The sequence below is a fragment of the Marmota flaviventris genome, chromosome 12, assembly GCF_047511675.1.
Source record: "Marmota flaviventris isolate mMarFla1 chromosome 12, mMarFla1.hap1, whole genome shotgun sequence".
Taxonomy (NCBI): Eukaryota; Metazoa; Chordata; class Mammalia; order Rodentia; family Sciuridae; genus Marmota; species Marmota flaviventris.
In genome coordinates this window covers 59,532,362-59,554,551 of record NC_092509.1, presented here as the reverse complement: position 1 = coordinate 59,554,551, position 22,190 = coordinate 59,532,362, and the positions used below count along the sequence as shown (strand labels likewise).

Here is a 22,190-nt window from a genome sequence, read left to right as displayed (position 1 = left end):
GCACCCCTAGGTTTAATCCTCATACCACACACACACAAAAATTTTTATTTATATATTTATCTCCTCTACGTAAAATGATTTCCAAAGCAACTCATGTATTTAGTAACATAGTAATACAACATAACTCTATAAAGAAAGTGAAATAAATGAGGGCACAGCATATCAGAGGCTCCAGGTCAAAAGTACCCATAGGCTTCTATCCCCAATGATCATCAAGATCATTAAAAAATTTCAGTTCTGTACCAAAGACCATCCAAACACAAAATGCAAAATAGTTTTCTGTAAGCAAAGAAATACTTCTTACATTAATCATATGGCTGATAAGTCTTATTACAGAACTTTTTTCACTTGGGTAAGAGATATTGAAATAATTTGTGACCTTTGGACAAAGCTGTTTAGGACATCTAAAATGAAAACCAGTAAAACAGCTTAGAGTCAAAAAGTTTAATTTTATTACAATGTTTTTAAAGTTAGCTATGATCTTGACAAATACTATGGGTAAGTCTATACCAACTCCAAGGTACAAAAGACAATAAATATAGACTCATATTCAGCCTAAAAACAAGATTCTAAATCTAATTTAGATTAGGTAGTGTAGTTTAGTTTCAATATTTAAAATCCATGTATAATTCTTAAGATGCTAGAAGAACTCATATATAATAGTTATTGCTCACTGACAAACAACCAGCAGTTCTTTGCTGACAATATACAAGTGTACAGCACATTCAAGCCCCCAAACGAGTCCGAGGCCTGCTGGTGCTAGAGGACTGGGGATGGTGCCGTGATGGCACTGGTCCTTCTGGGAGGAGGACTGGTACAGAACAGTGCCAAAAATGCCCACTAAACTGGACAGGAAGCCGATTTCACAAAAGCTCAAGGAATGGTCCTCTTTCTTGCAGAAAACGAGATTGTCACTGTGTCTTCCTGAATGTTCCGTGGAACAGCTGGGCCCAGCACAGTATGGTCTGCTGACTTAGAAGCTCCATTTCCTCATGCTGAGTGTCCCCCACTAGCAGTGAATTCTTCAATCCTTCATTTTCTTCCAGAGCACATTCTTCATTGCTTTCAAGCTACATTGTCATTAAAATAAGTCTTGTAAAATTTCTGCCAAAAACAGCTGTATTATTTCTTCTTGGTGATAATTAAGACTAATTCTTCATTAACTAAAATTCTGTTAAGTTTCAGGCCAAGCTCCTTTGTCTTGGTTTAATTCTCGGGTACAGCTGTAAGAAAGTTTAAAAAATATTTACATACTGTACATAGGTATGAGAGCAGAGTGAAACTTCATGAAACACTGGGAAGAGGGGCAGAAATATGACAGGAAAAAAAATCAAACTAAGCAGAGGTACCCAAGTGCACAAGGTTCACATTTAGCAATGTTCTCATCAGCCACTCCATGAAAGACATCAAAGGTCACAAGGGTCCATCAACTGTGACAATATCACAAAGCAATAAAAACCTTCAGCAGCTCTAGGCATTAACTCAATCTGCAATTTACTGAACTGTAAATGAAGTCAGGAAGACAAACTGCTGATGACAGTTTGCAATATGCTACTTACTCCAACATTTAGAGTTTTCATTACTATGGAAGAAAGATGAGAGATTAAAATCTCTTTTAATTTGATTCACAGTGGACATAACATTGTGTGATGGAACTTGAGACTGTCAAGAACAAAATGCCACAAAGTCTGCAGATGTAAGAAAGGCTAAGTGGAGTGTGGTTTTTATGTTTTCCAAAACAAAAGCTGAGAGGCAAAGGCTGCAAAGTACTGTCTTGAAGTCCAGAGCAAGTTCAACTAGTGATTCAACTAACAAACTAAACAAAAACCCTTCTCTCTGAAACAACAGAAAAACAGGTTTACTTGAAGAGATTCAGACTTCCAGCCCAAACTGAAAAACTGATGGGTCACTATTATTTAAGGATTATCATTCTTCTTTAGGAAAAGATATTCAATCAACATAATTTTCTAGACTCAGGCTGAGCCTCTGATTTAAAAAGTCAACTTTTACATACTTTCCTTTTTTAAAAAACATTAAAAATATTGTGCAGAGGACACTCGTATCTAAATTTGGAACTAAAATGAAAATCTTTAGTCAGGTCAGCTAATTTTAGAACCTTCTGAAGCTCTATAGAAGGCTCAACTTTGAACAACTGCTTCATACTTGGTAACAAATTCTCCCCCAACACACAGGATCTTTCTGATAAAACTGCTTTTAAAGAAAAAAAAAGTTTATTCTCACTGCACACACCAAAAATACTAATGACATGAGGTAAGTAATGCATGCTATTTTGATTTAACCATTCCACAATGTATACATATTTTTAAAGACCGTGTTACTAAATATATACAATCATTTGTCAATTTAAAGAAAAGAAAGACTATTAAAACAGAAGTTTAATAAGCACTTAGTTCTAAGTAGCACTTTTCCCAGATAAGAAACTACAATATGTAAACTGTGCTTATTCACTGTTGATGTTTTATTAGGCAAAGTAGCCATATGCAAGAGATTGACTTCTCTGGTGCTAAAGACTTTATAGAAGCGAATGTGAGTGCATGAAAGAGAACAGCTTTCTATTTTTACTTTCCTTTGGTAATTTGAAAGCTTTTTTTTTTTTTAACACAGCTCCACAGTCTGATTTTTTTTTTATTTTCATTATTCTTTATAATCTATATTATGATCACAAAAATAAATGCCACCTAAACCAACAAAATTTTATTTCATAGTAAATGCAGCCCTGGGAAGGCAGCAGTCCAGGTCTATCAAGTCATTTATATTGCACATTAAACAGGCAACACTGGGAAGGAACAGTCAGGAGAGGGACAGTGGTCAGAATCCAGAGAGCCAGGTCCCAGCAATAGAGTCATTTCAAGGAACTTCACCGAAAGTAATATCCCAGTTGTAGAATACTTGAGACAGAATCCTGCTCATGGCCTGGATGCCAGAGTAGGAGATTCAATGCAGGTAGAGACCATGTTTCTCTGACACTTGATGAAAATGCCTACAACAGTATCTCCCATTGCTCTATATTAGACTCCTGCATGATTCTCACAACAATCTTAGGAGGTAAGCTTCTCCGGCATCCCGACCTTCCTTCCACCACTCAGTTACCCAGATAATAAGTGCTCCAGGTAGACCTGAAGTGATGTTGAAGCCAGGGCTGGTGATCTACATGCCATATGCTGTTTACCACTAGTCGCTCTTTCTTCCCTCAAGTCTTTGCTACTTTCTCATCAAAAGCAGATTTTTCAAGCATTTTTACCTTTAAACTTTATTCAATCTCTCAATTATCCTCCTCATTTTTCTTTCATACACCCCACATATACCCTGTGCAAATATAACTATGTGAGAGTATACCTGAATCTGTGAGAGATCAATGCAAAGTTTTGAAGCATATCATTCTTGTTTTCTCTGGCAAAATTATAAATATGTTCCTGAGCATAAATAAATCATCAAAACTGTGGCTATAAGTCAAAATATAAGACTATCTGAAATTTAAAATTCCACGTGTAATTAACAAAGGGCAGTACGGTACACTGTATTCACAACAGTTTTTACAAAGTCCCTCTATGACACTCATAAAAACATCATGAAGTACTGGAATAACTTACTCCTAGCAAGTTGCGTGGAACGTATCCCTCCTTATCATTAAGGCGTGCCCACCACCATTCAATTTCATCTTCGTCCTCCCTGCGGATGATGGTCATGCAGTCTCCTTCTTTCATGGGCAGTTCATCATCATTCTGAGGCTCATAATCCCAAAGTGCATAAATGACTCCTTTATTCATTATGCCCATTTTCTCCTGAACTCCTATGATTGTGACAGAAAGACACAGCAAGGAAATATCACTCAGAGTATACCATTCTGAAGAACTTTTCTCTATAATGAAACAAAATGGCAAGAAATAGGCACAGGATGGAGTGTTAGAACTACTACATTAAATAGTTAATAAATAATTCTGCAAGGTCAGTGCAAAGAATGGGCCAGTGGCATTTATAAAAGATAAAAAAATAATCAGTTTTCATATCTAAAATAGCTTTAAAACCTAGCACTTTATAAGTATCTCTCAAAACTGGTCTTACTCAGAAAACAAAAACTTTTGCCAGCCCAGGAACTAAAAAAAGAATTGCTTGAGCCCAGGCTATTAAAAAAGTAAATGATATGCTTGTCAACTTTTGACCTATTTCTAAGTGTAAGGACCAAGGAACTATGAATACATCATTCATTCTTCATTACCTAAAACACAGAGCAGACAGAGAAAAAGATCAGAAATGCTTATTAAGGTGGTCTTTATCAATTCCCAAATGGGAAAAGAAAATACATTATTAAATACATTAGAAAGCAGAAATGTGGCACTTCAGACATGACATAAAAGTCTACAGTCAACTCCAAAATAACAAAAATCAGAATTCTGAAAGATGTTGAAATTCCATAAACTGGGGAGGGAAAAATCCTCAACACCCCACTTTTCACCAGTTCAAAATCAATTTGCAAATTAAATTTTGTCTTTCTCCATTTATCCTATATATTCCTATCCTAAAGGGCAACACTAATAAATAATTACTATCAAACAGTAGGTAATAGAAGAAGAAAGAAAACTGAAAAAGAAGGTTCTTAGCAATTCAGTTAATTATTATTTTTTAATTTAATTATTTTATTTTAATAATTATTTTTACAGTCGGAAAAATATCTGCTTGCTTTTGAATAGATTGTGAGCACTGCACTACTAATTACAAACTTAATATTTCTTATTAATTAATGTGTCGTAGAATACAGTATCTCTCTTCTGGGAAGAAATGAATCAAGAAATTAAACTGTTCCTTTCCACAGAAGGCTTTTGCCAATATAAAGGGACAGGTAAATTTCCAACTTTTGCCTATTTAAATAAGACATATAAAGTACAACAATAAAACTTGATGTATCTATAACCTCACGAAGTTTTAAAGTTGGTCAGATGTGTAAACTGTTTGGGACAAGGATGACAAAGAGGTAAGAGAGAAATTCCAGATATTTTAATATGCTCATAATAACAGCCTAAGTCCCAGTTTCTAAGAAATCATTCATGGAAAAAAATTTCTCGTTACTTTGCTATTATGAGATTAAGAGTTACAAAAATTTACAAAATTTTTGAGGGACCTCAAAACAAGCTCAACTTCATTGATAACTTTGGAAATGCAAACTAAAGCCACTATGAAATCCCATTCCAAATCCATCAAGGGTCATAAGATGTGGGGCAAAAGGAACCTTCCACTAGATGTGTGCCACTATAACCTGGTAGTTCCATTTGTAAATATAAACCAGAAAACAAATATAGAAAACAGGAAGGAAGGAGCTGAGGGTGTACTTCAGTGACAGGGGCTGTGCTTAGCATGCACAAGGCCCTGGGTTCAATCCCGAGCACCAAAACAAATAAACAAATTTAAAAATACATTTTTTTTTTTAAATGAAGGAAGGAGCCCACATGTCCTTCAAAAGTAGAATGGAAAGTTAAGCTGAGATTTAGTCATAAAAAAGAATAGTATGACACAATGAAAATAAACATAATACACAAGTGAATCTCAAAAACATAAAATGTTTAAAGAAAAAAGAAGCCTAGAGAATCACCAACACAATTTACTTTAAATTTTAAAAAAAGAATAGGCAAAACTAAAAACAACACTTAATAGGTTTCACACACAAAAATATATAACTATTTTTAAAAACAAGGAATGGTGAACTTCCAGAGTGTTTACCACAGGTGTGCGGGGAGCCACATCAAGGCAGTCCAGATGATGTCAGAAAGTGTTCATGTTCTGTTTTCCTAGGTCAGGAACACAGTTATCCACTATGTTCAACCCATTAGTGACCTAAACACTCATGGTATCCATGATATATTTAATAAATTTTTTTAAATCCCTGACCAAATGTCCCTAATGTTTGTAAAAAGCATATATAGTCCTGATGGCCAATAAAATGAATACAGCAAAATACATGTTAAGATACTATAATAATTTTAAAATAATGTCAATAAATCAAAATATCCTATGGCTCAGAGTTCAAAACATAAACAAAAAGTAATCTGAGTATCAACAATAAAAATTAAGGCAGGTGCAATAATGCATTCCTATAATCTCAGTAACTTGGGAGGCTGAGGTAGTAGGATCACAAGTTTGAGGCCAGCCTCAGTAATTTAGGAAGATGCTTATCTCAAAATGAAAACTATAAAGTGCTGTGGATGTAGCTCAGTGGTATAGCACCCTTGAGTTCAATCCCCATTACTATATACACACATCCCCAAAAACACCCTAACAGTTTAGGGGCTGGGGATGTGGCTCACTGATACAGCACTTGTAAGAATGAATGAGGCCCTGGGTTGGATCCCCAGTACAGAAAAGGGAGGAAATGGGGAGAGGAGAGAGAGAAAACAAACTAACAATTAAGGTCTAGGGTTCTCACTGACCCCTCTTCCTTCTCATGGAAAGCCTGAAAATAGACAAAAACACCAAGAGAAAGTCATCAAGCAGAGATGAAAGACATATGTCTTTAAACTCATGGGTCTCTCAATCAACAGGTAATGCTGCTTCTGAGTGTCTGCATAGTATGGAGTCCCGAGACTCTTTATTTTTCTGTTTTCCCTCCTTTCCACCTCCTCTTAAGTCATAAAGAGAAAAATTAACCTCAACAATGAAGCCTTGTAAAGTAAAAAAATTTTCCTTGTAAGTAAAAATGGTATGCATCTAAAACTTCAAGTCCATTTTTCTCTAGGTGCAGATCTGATGTTAGCAATTAGACTCAAACTCAAAATCAAGAAAACAAAACAAAGCCCCAAAATATGTGTTGCCTTTATTTAATGACAAGTTTGATTTGCAGGAAAACATAGGTTATTTGGAATCTTGTGTCAATGCTGTTTTTCTTATGATCATCTTGGAAGAATGAGGTTCTGTTCACTTATTTGCAAAGACATGCTAGCACTTGGTAAATGTTAAAGCCTTAACGGGGGTCTTTTGATGGTCAAAAGCCCTTTAATACCACTAGATCTTCTAGAAGCTGCATCACTGTCTTGGGTTGCTGAAGATTTCCCTGACAATAGTTGTTTCCAGGAATACACACAGAAGCTGTATTATTTGTGACCCAGTCTGTTCTATTTTCAGCGCCCAAGACAATGTAAAACACAAGAGACTTTCCTAAAATAAAAATACTTACTGAATTAAACCCCAGAGATAGACAGGTAAGTGAATGCAGTAATCAACACATTGATTCCACTGGCTACATACCATAAAGAAACTGAGAGCACTGTGTGTAGCCCTCCTCCATCTCCTCACACTTATCTGCGGCAGTCTGCATGTCACTGTAGGTCATGGCGAACACAGCTGCTCCTGACTCCACCAAAAACTTACACACCTGGACATTGTTACATGAGGCAGCACAATGCAATGGAGTCCTGTGAATAAGACACAGCAAGGGCTAAAAATGTGTTTTTCTCTTTTTTTTGGGGGTGGGGGAGGGGTATTGGGGATTAAACTCAGGGGTACTCAACCACTGAACCACATCCCTAGTCCTATTTTGTATTTTATTTAGAGACAGGGTCTCACTGAGTTGCTTAGTGCCTTGCAGTTGCTGAGGCTGGCTTTGAACTTGCAATTCTCCTGTCTCAGCCTCCCAAGCCGCTGTGATTATAGGGATGCACCACCACGCCCAGCCTAAAAACATGTTTCTAATTTGAAAGACACCTGCTCTGATAAGACACCTGTAAGAAAATTTCTTGAGTTTCTCATCTACCAAACCCTTTCTTCTGAAAAACTGAAACAGTTTTAAGGTCTGCAGATATAGCTCAGCTGGTAGAGTGCTTGCCTAGCATGCATAAGGTCCTGGGTTCAATCCCCAGCACCATTTAAAAAAAAAAAAGATTTTTTAGCTGGGCATAGTGGCACATGCCTATAATCCCTACAGCTCAGGAACCTGAGGCAGGAGGATCATGAGTTCATAAGCCAGCCTCAGCAACAACTGAGGCATTAAGCAACTCAGTGAGACCCTGTCTCTAAATAAAATACAAAATAGGCCTAGGGATGTGGTTCAATGGTCGAGTTTTTAAAAGCCAGTACAACACAGATGACTGAACTCACCAAAGAATTATACCCGCAAAGGTAAACACCAGACTAATGAACCACAGCTAAACTAGGAGCCAAGCAAAGAGTGAACAAAATCAAGAAAACATTCCATACAGTAATCTAACAAGAACAAGATAAAATGATTTCCTTCCATGTCTGGATCCCCAACTCTGGTTATTTCTGTCAAAGTAAAAGACCTACCAATCCTTAAATTATAGGCCTTCATGCAAAACATGTGCCTTTAAATATCCCTTTATCATCACCAATTTTGAAGGAACCAAGTTGTATATAAGCTACCTTTATAGTATTTTTTAAAACTTGTCAATTCAATTCAGACTAGAAAAATGACCATAAAACATTTCAATCTATTTTAACTAAGTGGTTAACAAGAACTTATCAATACCATTCAAGAGAATTTTTTCCCAGCATCTCAAAATGTTTTATGAAATATGATAAATTATCTTGAGTTAGCAGTAAAGGTTTAAGAGCTGGTACCATTGACCAAACTCCGAAATTGGGTTTGAGAATGTTAACTGGGTTCTGAAGTACATAAGGTTTAATTTCTTTACCCTTACCTCTCCCCTGTTTTATTTTATTGGGATACCCCCCACTCTCTCTTTTAATATTTTTAGTTATAGATGGATACAATACCTTTATTTATTTATTCTTATGTGATTCTGAGGATCAAACCCAGTGCTTCACATGTGTCAGGCAATCACTCTGCCACTAAGCTATAGCCCCAGCCCAGGATATATCATTTTTAAAAAGAAAAAAAAAATTATTTTCTGTCCCCCATTCCAGAATACTATTAACAATTTGGTGAATGTTACTACAATTTGGTGAATGTTACTAAGACTTTTCACTTGCATGGTTTTTTAATAATGAAAAATTATATGTAATCTAAACTCCCTAAATTTGGGAAACAAGGGATATTATAACATGGTAAAAAATTTGTTTTGCTTAAGCTACAATACTAAACCAAAACATTAGGCAAAAATATTATGTATAAAAAATACATGTTATGATTTTAACAACTTCTTTCTTTTTTTGTACTGGGGATTGAACCCAAGGGCACTTAACCACTAAGCCACATCCCCAGCCCTTTCTATATTTTATTTAAAGATAGGGTCTTGCTAAATTGCTTAGAGTCTCACTAAATTGTCAAAGCTGGCCTGAAGCTGGCCTTGAACTTTCGATCTTCCTGCCTCAGCCTCCCAAGCTGCAGTGATTACAGGTGTGCACCACCACGCCCGGCAGGTCTTAACTACATTTTTTTTAAAGTATATAAAAAATAGTTTGAGGGCTGGGCAAGGTAGGTAGAATGTATGCTTAAGATGCATGAGGCTGCAGGTTCAATCTCCAGCACCATCACCAACAACAAAAGAAGCTTAAAGGAAATATATTGAAATATTAATGGTGTTTATTTGCAGACTGCAGAGGTGCAGACAGCTTATTTTCCTCTTCTCATTTCTCTATTTTGTATATTTTCCACAGTGGGCACATATTTTTATATCATTCTTTTAAAAAATGCAACCAAAATGCTTCTCCAAGTATTATTTATAACATTAATGACAAAAAAAAAATTGCAAAACAATTTAAATGTCTAACAAGAGGAAGACAATCATAATAAATGAACACATGGTTACTTAAATCTCTTAATGGAATGATCTGAACCTAATTCAAATTTATATATATGTTCTGCATGCAATTTATACATGCATACTTAATACCATAAGCACACATGTATAAATTATATCCGCCTGCGCGCGCGCACACACACACACACATATATTAGTTGTTGTTGGCCTTTTATTTTATTTATTTATATTTGGTGCTGAGAATCGAACCCAGTGCCTCACAAATGCTAGGCAAGCACTCTTCCACTGAGCTATAAATCACTCCAGCCCCATAAATTACTTTTTTATAATAACTTGTTTTTGACATTAAAAGTCTTTAAAACTAAAATGCTACAGTAAATATGGGATGATATAACCTCTTAAAATCTTTTGTGATATTTCTTATCTTGATTATTTATTAAACTTTTAAAAACCCCATCTGCTTCCATTATTGGAATGAGATGACTGTTAATAAGGACATGCTTATTCCTCAAAAATAGCACATTTCTCCAGCAAATGACAATCAGCTATACAATATTGAGGAATGTAATTTTTGCCTTCCAACAGCACTAAAACAGTGCTTTTACCCCCAACTGTAGTTTGGAGTTTAAAGGAAAAATCTTACCATCCATCACTATCAGCAGCATTTACATTTACACCAAACTGTACCAGGAACTTAACGATTTCTGTGTGGCCTGCACATACAGCATTGTGGAGAGCTGTGATGCCTTCATCATTGGGCAGGCTAGGGTCATCAACCTGTAACGTCAACAAGAGGGGGAAGCATCACTCCAATGTATCTTGTCACGCTAACTGGCTCCTCAGGGTCAAGAGAACAGAAATAGACTTCTATGGGATTTTTTTTTAAATCCTAATTAAAACCTACAGGAGCCAAGAAATCTGTATTAAGAACAATTCTAGAAAAAAGAATAGCCACATAAGTAGGCACAGCACTCACTATAAAATAAAGTTTTTTAAAAAAACTGAAGAAGTACCAGAAACTATATCCTTATAGTCATTTTTGTTTATTTATAGTCCTAACTTCCCACCACAAATTAGTTTCTAAGTAGAAGCTACATTTGCTATGGAAAGAAAAAAAAAAGTGAACTAAAAATATTTTAAATAGTAGGCTTCTGAAAAGTAGGAACATCAGTAATTTAATACCATACAGTAAAAATCCATACATAATCAATTTTAAAGGAGAATAATGATCTCCCCAAGAAAGAAAAAGTACCCTAGAGAAAACAAGTGAAAATTGAACTTCTGCATTATCAAAATTTTAGTCATGCTTTTAAAACAGAATAGGCTATTTTAGAGCATACACTCAAAAGTTCTTCCCCAGAGCCCCAGTCTCAAAAAGGAAATTTAAAAATACGATTTCTCCATTGTAGCTTTCTATTTTGAGCTTTAAAACAAGTCACATTTAGGAAATTACTAATTATAGCCATACCTCATAAATAATTCTCTGTACAAGGTCAAACTCTCCCTCCAAAGATGAATCTAGGAGTAAAGCAAGAGGGTTGAATTTCACCCTCATTCCATGAGCAATCCTCTCTGAGCCAGTTTTACGTAAGTTTGTCCTTTTGCCCTGCAAAGGAAATGCATGGAAAATTAAGCAAGATACCACCACCAAAAGGGTAGAATGAGCTCAGCTGTATATGTATATATAAATATAAGCACATTTTATTCAAATATAACATTATTATTCAGGAAAGTACACCAATCAATATATATAGCTAAATAATTTTTCACAAAGTGTGAACACCTATGCAATAAAGTGGGAGGAACTTAACTATAAAACCTAATGGAAGCACATCTGTAAATATAACATGAACTCATAAACTAAGCACATAATCTGAAGAGGGTGACTTTCTTCAAGTTTCAAAACTAGCCAAGATTGGTCTCTTAATAGAGTACATCAAGACCCACACCCTTCAATTAGCAACAATGCAGCTCAGAAATATAATTGCTAACATATACATATATAAAAGGAAACTAAGGCACACAGGGAGCAAACAGCAGAGCTGGAATTCAAATCCAGGTAAGTTGGTTTTGCTGCAACCCTTCCCTTTTGTGTGTGTGTGTGTGTGTGTGTGTGTGTGTGTGTGTGGTGCTGGGGATTGAACCTAGGGGCTTGTGCATTCAAGGCAAGCACTCTACCAACTGAGCTATATCCCCAGCCCAAAACCCTTCCTCTTAATCATTTCATACCATAATGCCTCCTCAGGCAAAAGCCTATTAGTAAGCTAAATAATAAAGATTAATAGTTATTATACATACCAAGGAGGAATCCTACAAGTCTTAAAATATTTTAATAAGGACATTTTTTTAAAAAGGCATTTTAAAGACAAAAACCTAACATTCTGTAAAATAGGTTCCTTAAGCACATCCAACAAAGTGGAAATGTTTCCTCAGGTGTGATAAATATACTATACATACTTCTCTTTCATTTTATCTCAGATGTGGAAAACCACTGAGTTTTGAAAAACATAGGAGGCAAACGCTGTAACTCTCAAAAGTGTAATGGATAAATGTTGTTCTTTAAAATAAGTGTCACCAATATGACTTTGTAAATACCCTTCGTAAGTTGCACATTGCAAGTAGCTAGCTACCCACTTTTAAAGAATGGACAATACAGCAATATCTACTTCACTTAAAACAAGAAGAAAAGGGTAAGTCCCTTTCCTAGGAAGAAAATAACAATCTTCAAAAGAAGTATGATACTTTTACAAACTTTGGTTTCCTTTCTCTTTCTCAAAAATGTGAATTATACTGACACAACAACAATAAGGAGAGACATGACAAAAAGCTGGAGTATGGGTTGGTTGAGCTTCAATCTAGCTTAAATTTCCTCTTCCTTTTCTCACATTTAAAGCTCAAATGAGAATTGAGTCTTAGAAGTTTGAAGGTATAGGGTTGTTTAAAAAATGTTAACTTTTAATTTTTTATAACTTTTTTCTCCTAACCTCTATAGTAATAAAAAAAAGTTTACTATATTACATGTTTAAGCAAATATTTATTGTAAAGTAACTTTTGACAAAGCTTATCTTTGAATGCTATCACAGCTAAAAGAAATAATAAGGGATCAAACATAAAGAACACTTACAAAAAATCATTTTTAAATGTTATTTTGCTTTTAACCACATTTAAATTTATGGCTCAGCATCCTATTTCTTCTGTGCAAACAAAATGACTTCCAATTAAACTAGGAAAAAGAAAACTTTATTTAGACTTTTCTGGAACTGTTATTCTCTCTCACCTACTTCAAAGTGACAAGAAAACTTCCAAACAAAAGCTTAATATTTGGAAGGCATTTCTAAGCCAAAACAGAGTTTTAGAATAGCTTAAAAGAACCTAAGGATTCTGGTGTTTGTCAGGTTCTTAAACTATACTGAAAGAGAGAAAAAAGCTAAAGAGGTGGCCACCCACCCTCTCAGTTTCCTCACTTCATACAACCCTTCCAATCTTTTACTTTTAAGATGGAGGTTTTATCTAACATTTCATTAAATTTTTTTTTCACTGCCAAAAAAATAAAAGTTTGAATGAGTGATACTATAATGAGAAAGTTATACTGTCTGCCAGATCTCACAGAGCTAAGCCAGTGATCAAATTCAAATTTAGGTCTTTCCAGTCCAGTGTTTCTTCCCTAATATGTGGTATCAGCTACAGGAGAAATAGCATATGTGGTATCTGCAGGGATTAAAAAAAAAAAAAAAACTGTTTCCTTCACAAAGAAACAGGTTCTAAGACATTAAAATGTTCTTTATTCTTAACATATTGCATTTTGATAAGATCCATTTTGTACTAAGGGATTATAAAATTAAAAGGCAAATTGAAGAAAAATACAACCACCTAGAAGAGAGTGACAAGGTAAGACTCCCAAAATGGTCATGAGACACCACATTACTCACAGGAGGCAGAGAGACCTGCCCAGTGATCTCAGGTGGGCGCATGCTCACAGAGTCTTCTCCAAGCCCTTCGGGCTCCCCAGATGGGTAGGGCGGAGGTGGGTATGGGGGGTACTCCTCCAGATACACTTCAAGCAGATGGGGAGCCTCTGGGTTTGGTTCCTCCGCATTATTCTGGAGATTTGGGCTGCTGTCTGTGACTCCTTCAGGCACATAATCAAGGGCAGGGGAAGGAGATGGCATGTCACTGTTCTCTGTATTAGCACTCCCCACATCATCTGGGGATAATGCCTCAGGAACCAAAGAGACCACCTCCTTCTCTGGCTCCACATGTAAATATGGATTCGGAATTTCTGTGGGGCTTTCTGAGCCGGCAGTCACTGAGGTGGATGATTTAGATGGGTATGATGGGACAGAGATGGTCTCCATTGCAGCTATTGTGGTCCTCTGATACAAAAGTTTCTGAATATTTGGTCCATTAGGACCCTCTGGCTCTGTAATAGAGCTGCGTTTCTTTAGTGGTCTGGGTGCATTAGACAGTTTCTTTCGTAGGGCTTCTAAGTCAGCATCACTCTGGTTTCGGTAAGGATTAGATAAGAAAGGCAGTAATTTGGTTGGGCTGAGTGGTCGAGGAATTCTTTCATTTTCATGGTTCTCCTGAACTGAAGAAACAGGTTCTGTTTCAGGTTCAGGACTGCCAGGCTTGCCCTGGCTGTTGGAATAAATGTTCTCTGGATGCTGCTGTGGATTTTGGGCAGTGGCAATCACAGGCTTGCCATATACTAATGGAAAAGGAAAAAAATAAAAATCCTGGTTACTATTAATCACACAGAACTGGCAAGTAACAAATAACAAGTAGGCTGCTTTTAATTTCACAGTTACATTATATTCTCTCAAGCACAACTAATTTCTTTAAAGAACAAAAGACAAAACAAGGGTTTCATCTTTGCATAATAAACCTATTATAGAATCAAAATCCCCATTAACTATAACATGGACCATTATTTTACAAAACAGTAAGAAAGAAAATATGGCCAATTATAAGAAATCACTGACTGGCAGTCAAACCTAAAATATCAAAATGTGAAAAAAACTTAGAACCGATGAAAATCAGTAATCCTCTGTCCAAACTAACTCTAAACATATAATACCCCATCTTTCAAAAATGAACCAATGTGAAACATCATACTTACCTTAAAAAATTATTAAAGAACCACTGTGTTTACCAAAGATATTGCCCCTTTAACATACTATCAAATTTAGTTAATTCCCAAATTATCACATTAGCAGTCATCAACAAAGATTCATGATAAGAGTAAGACATAGCATATATACAGATTTTTGGCTAATTTTTGTTAGGACATCTTAGGCCACAATTACATGCTTATTTCATGACTAGAAAGCCATTTGCAATTAATTAAAACATGGTCAATTTTATTCTAGTCCTATAAATAATGATTTAGAAAGAATAAACAAATGTCCAGCTTGTGTATGTTTAACACAAACTATCTTATTTTGTTTTTATTTAGTTTATTTCCTTTTGGTACGGGGGTCTTGAATATGCTAGGCAAGGATTCTACAACTGAGCTACACTTCCAGTCCTTGTTATCTTTTTATATTTCATTAGTGGTGTGTCCTCATAAAAATAACTTTAAATACAGTAGTGTTTTTTAAAAACACAGTGTACGGGCTGGGGTTGTGGCACAGTGGTAGGGCACTTCCCTAACCTATGTGAGGCACTGGGTTCAATTCTCAGCACCACATATAAATAAAATTAAGGTCCACTGACAACTAAACAATAAAAATTAAAAATTTTAAAAACAGGGTAGTTGTGTCATCTTCAATCCACCAAAAGCATGTAGCCAGAGCTACAGTGAAGACACAACTTTCTGCATGCTCTCTCCTGTGTGTATATGTCTCCCACTCTCCTCTGAGCTCCTTCAGAACTAGGACTGCCCCTCTCATCTTCAGTGCCTAGTGCAGTAACTGACATATAGCAGTCACTCTGTTAAAACTCCCAATTAACAGTAGGAAACACAATTACAACTCAGAACACCAGAGTCAGTCAAAATAGAGACCAGTTATTTTACTGTATGCTGACAACTGGCAGCTCTGGTGGAGGATGTAAGCACAACATCTATGCAAGTGAAAATAAGACCAAGAACCTTACCACTTGCAAAGTGTGGGCCTCTGGTATGCGTCTTGGTCAGTGCACTCTGCACAGCCTGTTGGAAGTTTTTTCCTGGAGCCTGATGCTGTGTATACATGGAATATATAGAGCTGGCTGCCACAGTCTGAGGTTTTCTGAAGGCTGGAAGAAGGGTATCTTTGGAAGGCTGGGGAGTGAAGGGCCGGACGGCTGCAGCAGGTGGACTTTCTTGCTTAGATCCTGGAGAAAGGGTTTGATCTTGGCCAATTGAAGGTACGTTGGGAGACAGCAGCACCCTTGGCTGCTGCCCTGCTGGTTTGGGTTTACTTCCCATGGATGTAACAGCTGTTGGCAATTGTTGAGGATTTCCATCTGGCTTAATGTCAGAAGGTGATTGATTGGTTTGTCCAAAATAAGGCAAATTAATCTGTTTTGGTTTTGTAGGAACAGGAGGTGGTACTTTCACCACATTTTTATTTGCAGTCTGTAATGTGCACACACACACACAGCCAGTTAAAACATTGTAATAGCTGAGTACATATGATATTCTAGATAATCTAACTTTAGAAATATAAACATACACTGTAAAAATATTAACTCTACGTTTTAAGATCATTAAAAAGTTTTAAATCTGTATTTGATCATATTTAATAAGGGACCTAGAAATACAGTCCCACTCTCCATGACTTCCTTTTTATTTGGGCAACTGTAAGTGCCCACCTGAAAACTCTTACTTACCACCTTTCATATTCATAGGCTGAACCAAAAAATTAGTCATTCTTGTTCATAAGAACTACCTGCAATCTATGCTATTGTGGTTAAACAACACCCAACTTGCAGCATCCAATAACCTGCTTATCCAAGGTTAAGACCTATGGGGTTGCAGTAGATTCACCATAAAAGCACTTGATATAACCTCAGTTCCAAATTTCAAAGAAAGATACTTGAATTAAAAAAAAAAAAATGGTGTTCTTCAACACAATTATGATTTTATAAAGAATTACACAAAATATGACCCAAAAGTACATGTCAGCCATCCTACAATATACAGGGAGATCACAAATAATTCAAGCAATAGAATTTAAAAACCAGCATGCTCTATTTTAATACATTTTATTTCTTCTGCTTTCTCCTTCTTAAAAAACATGTTATAGAATTACCATTAAGTTTTAAAAAAACAGAACATTCCTAAGTACCTGAGCATCCCGCAAGATATCTTCACTGCTCTGGTTTTTCCTCAGTGTGCCAAAGGGGGGTGGGGCAGCACACTGGTCCACTGTGTCAAACATTGAGAAAGGACGCACTTTCTTCTCTTTTTCCCTCAGTGGAACTTCCCCATCATCAGCTGAAGACAGAAAAAATACATGGTGATCTTCAAACTGTTAGCAATAAATGTGCTAATAAGTATCTATTGCCTAGATTTCTCTGAAATTCTATACCCACTAAATGCTTTCCTATTTTAAGTTGATAGAAGAATAAACTGATCACTACAATGATAGTATCTTGGTTTCTCAGTTAAATGATGGTATCTGGAAATAAACTAATTACTGTTAAAAGTGTCCCTTCTCACAATGCGAGAAAATGAACCATCTAGGAAAAAACACAGTACCTTTGACATGACCAAAACATAATGTTCAAGAGCAACAGAAATAAACTTTCTACAACTCTTTCATTTTTTTCCTTCCATTACAAAACTCTGGCATGCACCTCCCCAGGTATCTGGGGACTACACAGAATGCAAAGATTATTAATACAAGAAGATTATTAATGCTAGTTTTACTTTTAACCAGCATGTTTACCTTGGTCCAGGGCATTCCCAGCACTTTGAGGTACAGAAGAGCCTTGGCTCAGGAAAAGATCTGCATTTGAAGGGCTCCAATCAGGGCCAGCTGAATGGATTTTAGAGCCTAGAATGTACAAAAGCAACTACAAATAACTCCACATTCTAAAAACACTTTTACTGCTATGAGTTTTAATCTCTAAAAACAGCTTTAAATTCCAGACTCAAAACATTCCAGTAAATTTCTTCAGATAGTATTGCATTAGACTTTATATTTCTAATTTGAGCTTTTCCCACCTTACTCAAGCAATTTAAAATTAGTTACAGCAAATAAACAGTCTACTTGAATCAGCAAGGACTCATTATTTTTTAATGAGGTAAGAAAACATCATCATCACTGAGAAGCCAATTTCCAATCCAGCAACATAAATTCACCTTATAGGCAATATCTTAAGTGATTTGTGCACAACAGAAAGGCAAAAATATGGACTTTTAACCAATGACTTCAACCAGTTTTTCTCAAATCAGTGTATTCAAGTTCCTCTACACTGACTGGCATTTAAATTTCAAATGCCATGGCTTTTATTGTTTCTTATAGAAACAAAACAAAATAAATATAACTCTTCCTACAATAAAATCCAGAGTACCTGGCACTATTGCTTCATAGCAGTAATTACAGCAAAATAATCAATAATTATAGATACTGTTTGCATATAACAAAGGTTAGAGGAAAATAAAAGACAACACTGGTTATTGCTTTTTGCTTCCATGTATCTGAATGATAAAGATGAAGGATGTTTTTAATCCTACTTCCAACAACTCTGTTCATTTTTTCCTTTCATTATAAAACTCTGGCTTGTACCTCCCATGTGTCATAAGAACTACACAGAATGCAAAGATTACTAAAGCAAGGAGTCTTGTTATTTTTATTTTTGAACTCCCACTGTGTTTACCTTCTAAAAACTATCAGCAGGCAAATACCCATGCAAAAGCACATATGGACATCTAACACCATTCACCAAGAGAATGAATTCACAATCTCAAATTCTATAAAGATGACAATAGCATTTTTATATATGACAGTTTGCCTTGAAAAAAAAAAAGTTTTTGAGTTATTAACATCTGATCAAAATTTCCTCAGTAACATGAAGGAACTTCCCAAAACAATTCTAGATGTTATTTTATTTCATTTCCTGAATAGAACTATATTGTTTATGGTTTAAAAAAAAAAAAAAACGTACTGCACTAGAAAAGAATACAAAGGGATTTTCAAACACGAACAAGGATATAGACAATTCTTTTTTTTAAACTTTGGAAAAACAAGAGTGGTGATGGGGAAGAGCTAAGTTGTGTAAGAACTTGGAAATCATCCACTTTTACCTTTAGTTTGTGACGAGGTCCCAGATCTCATATTGGGCAGCGTCTGTATCTTCATTGGCCCCTCTGAAGCCTGCATGGCCAAGGAACCATCAGGAAGGGCTGGCTTCACAAGCAGTTCAGGCCTTGAGGGCATCCGTGGCATGGTAGAGGACTGGATGTATGGACCTACTGCAGCCACTCGACTCGGGGCTGACACCGCTTGCTGAGGAAGATTTCCGTCAGATGAAACCTTAAGGAAAAAAGCACAGGCGTTTCAGTATTAGTATCACATGGATCAAACTCAGAAAAAGCTGTGGAATTTTCCTAGTTTTTCTAAACGAGCCCTCTCAGAATTTGGCCATAGAGTCTACAAGAATGTCATAAACAAAAATACTCCACAATGAACTATCACCACATTTTATTAGAAGTATTAGCGGGAAAAGCAAGATACACAGGTAAAAATGTTAAAAAGTAAAAAAGCAACGGATTATCTTTTAGGAATCCAAGAATACCATCTCTTTTCTGAGGACACACTGTGGAATAATTCCGAAGAAGTTGCTTATGAAAAACTGACCTCTCTTGCCTGGTCATCTTTCTCCTCCTCCCCCAGCCCACGTCCCAACAGCCACTCACTGGTAGATTTTCTTTCTGCTGCAGTGCTGCCTTCTTCTTCCACAGCCGGTCCCTCAGCTCATTAACACGCTTATCCATGACTGCCACTTCTGAGTTGCGCTTATTCAAACACTCCCTCTGTTGTTGCAGCTTGGCATTCTGCTCTTGATTCAATTTGTTCCTTAACTGAATAAAACACAGAGGAAAAATACAGACAGACAAGGAATAGAAGAAAATTTCTCCAACAGGTAATCACATGGTTAACTATTATATAATTTCTAAAAATGTAAGGTCCTCCACTTCATCTCCTGGTTTAAAATTAAGTGACATCTGTGCTAGACCACTGGCTGTGGTTATGCCTCAAGTTTCCTGTCTGAGGTACCATAAAGTTTATTCTGGATTCTTTGGGGTTTAGGTCCCCCTCCTCCCCTGACTTAAGGAAAGCAGCTAAAATCTAACACTTCCTGCCACTTCTATAGACAACTCTGTTTCTGGAAAGGAGCTCATACTGCATTTAGTAAGCAGCTATGGTGTACCTGCAGTTCCTTGTAGAGGCGATCCAGCTCAGCCACAGCTGACTGGTTGTCATGGTGGCCATCAATCCTGCCACTCTTGAGCATCTCCAGCTGCCTTGTAAGTTCCTCTACTTTTGACACTGCTAGAACGAGTTCCCTCTGTTTTTGCTGGAACAGACTGTTCATTTGTTCAATTTCCTCCACTAGGAAGAGAACAATAATCAGAGTTGAAAAGAAAAAGAATGGACAACTTCCCAGGCAATCAGTCTTTACAATAAATTTTGTAACAGTAAGTAATCTTTCAAAATGCCCTAAAATCAACCTATTTCTTTTCGAAAGCCACCAAAATCAACACAGACAACTCTAAAAGGTCTATGCTTCTATCTCAGTGCAGACATTTGTAGAATTTGCAGACTTCGGGACTTTTATTCTCAACTTCATAATAGTAGATGAAGCTACTGGACCACAAACATTTTAATTAAAATTGTATAGTAATAGATAGAGCTATTATATAAATAAAATTCCTGACCTTCAACAAATTATTTTTTTTTCATCAAATTCTTAGTCAAGAAATAAAGAAAAAAATTACCATATTTTCCAGAGGTAATTTAAAAACTTTATTGATAACATCCAGTGCTGGATTCAATTGAGAGGAGCTTGCAATATCAAAACTGAAGTGAATTATGCTTTAAAAAAAAAAAATTTCCTTTTAAGGTTATCTACAAAGATTCATTTACTACAAATGTAAGTAAACTTTTTACACCAAATTGATTTCTTACGCTGAAACAGCTTAACATGTAGCCTTTGGTATTAAAGCAAACCTACTGTAAACAACTCACCAAGTTTCCCATTGCTTAGCCTCTTCTGTTCCACGTGGCCTTTAAGTGCTCTCACTTTTTTTAGCTTGGCTTCCTGACTCTCAGCTATTTCTTTTAGCCTCTTTAGTTTCTCCTGCTCCGCAGCTTGTTGCTGTTGACGCTGATCTTGTTGTTTTAAAAACTTCAAGCGCTGTTCCTAATGATTGAAAAAAAAAACAACAATCAGGCATATCATTTTAAACAGGTATGCCACTAACTTCAAAATCATCTAACCACAATCCTTGGATGCTGAGATTAAGGTGTACCTATAACACTGTTCTACCCTTACTATGTAAACTATATGCTGCCATCAAAATCACCCTGGAGGTTTGTTCAACACGGACACTCTTGAACCCACCTCAGAATCTCTAAAAACAACATTTTTTAACCAAGTGGCTCTAATATAGCAAACAAGCAGTAATCTTTGAACTAGTTTTCATAAAGTTTTGTTACAACTTTAAGAAGAAACTCATGCTGAATGGGAAGGCACTAAAAGAAAGCAGTTAAATGCACAGGATGTGGATTTGAGTTTAGATTCAAACCCAAGCTTAGCCATATTACCTGGGCAAATTATATAGCTTCACCAAGAAAACAAATCTGTTTCTTTCTTTATATAATGGATATGATAGATAGTAACTAGTTACTGTACTGAGGATTAAATGAAATAGAAAATGTACATTTTTTGACAATTGCCTTGAAGAATCCCTGGCTAGCTGGGCACAACAGCACATGCCCATAATGCCAGCACTTTAGGAGGCTAAAGAAGAAAAATTACAAGGCTAGTTTGGGCAACTTGCAAGACCTTGTTCTGAATAAAAAAACAAAAAGGGCATAGATGTGTATCAGTGGTAGAGCACCCCTGGATTCAATCCCTAGCACTGCAAAAGCAAAGAAAAAATTCCTGACCAGGGCTGGGGATATAGCACAGTGGTAGAGAGCTTGCCTAGCATGTGCAAGGCGCTGCATTCAAATCCTGCACTTTGGGGAGAAAAAAAATCCTTATTACTTCAAAGCCTACCAGGTAACCTTTCATGTCAAACTACCAACTATCTACTTCAGTCACTGAAAGACCGGCTGGCTAAGGATACTGAGTGTTTAGACCAGGGGTTTGCAAACTACAGCCTAATGGCCAAATTCAGCTTGCTATTTTTGTAAGTGAAATTTTACTGGAACACAGCCACACCCATTTGTGGCTGCTTGAATAGCAAAGTTGAGTAACTAGTACAGAGGCAGCCATAGCTTACAAAGCCTAAGATATTTAACTATGTAGCTCTTTTTTTTTCTTTTTGGGTATCAGGGATTGAAC

General features: G+C 36.3%; 1 protein-coding gene across 1 annotated transcript in view; it reads right to left on the bottom strand.

Annotated features, from left to right (window-relative positions):
- Positions 1 to 429: 429 nt before the first annotated feature.
- The window catches only part of Tp53bp2 (tumor protein p53 binding protein 2), a 56,372-nt gene continuing 34,611 nt past the window's right edge, over positions 430 to 22,190 (bottom strand). The window contains exons 6-18 of the mRNA XM_027934854.2: positions 20,867 to 21,041; positions 20,049 to 20,230; positions 19,534 to 19,698; positions 18,922 to 19,150; positions 17,561 to 17,668; positions 16,958 to 17,106; positions 15,783 to 16,245; positions 13,616 to 14,394; positions 11,155 to 11,292; positions 10,330 to 10,463; positions 7,255 to 7,421; positions 3,612 to 3,811; positions 430 to 1,223 (exon numbers count right to left, since the gene is read on the bottom strand). Of these exons, the coding sequence (XP_027790655.1) occupies positions 1,182 to 1,223; positions 3,612 to 3,811; positions 7,255 to 7,421; positions 10,330 to 10,463; positions 11,155 to 11,292; positions 13,616 to 14,394; positions 15,783 to 16,245; positions 16,958 to 17,106; positions 17,561 to 17,668; positions 18,922 to 19,150; positions 19,534 to 19,698; positions 20,049 to 20,230; positions 20,867 to 21,041 (2,931 nt within the window). The 3' untranslated portion in view covers positions 430 to 1,181. The remainder of the gene's footprint in view (positions 1,224 to 3,611; positions 3,812 to 7,254; positions 7,422 to 10,329; positions 10,464 to 11,154; positions 11,293 to 13,615; positions 14,395 to 15,782; positions 16,246 to 16,957; positions 17,107 to 17,560; positions 17,669 to 18,921; positions 19,151 to 19,533; positions 19,699 to 20,048; positions 20,231 to 20,866; positions 21,042 to 22,190) is intronic.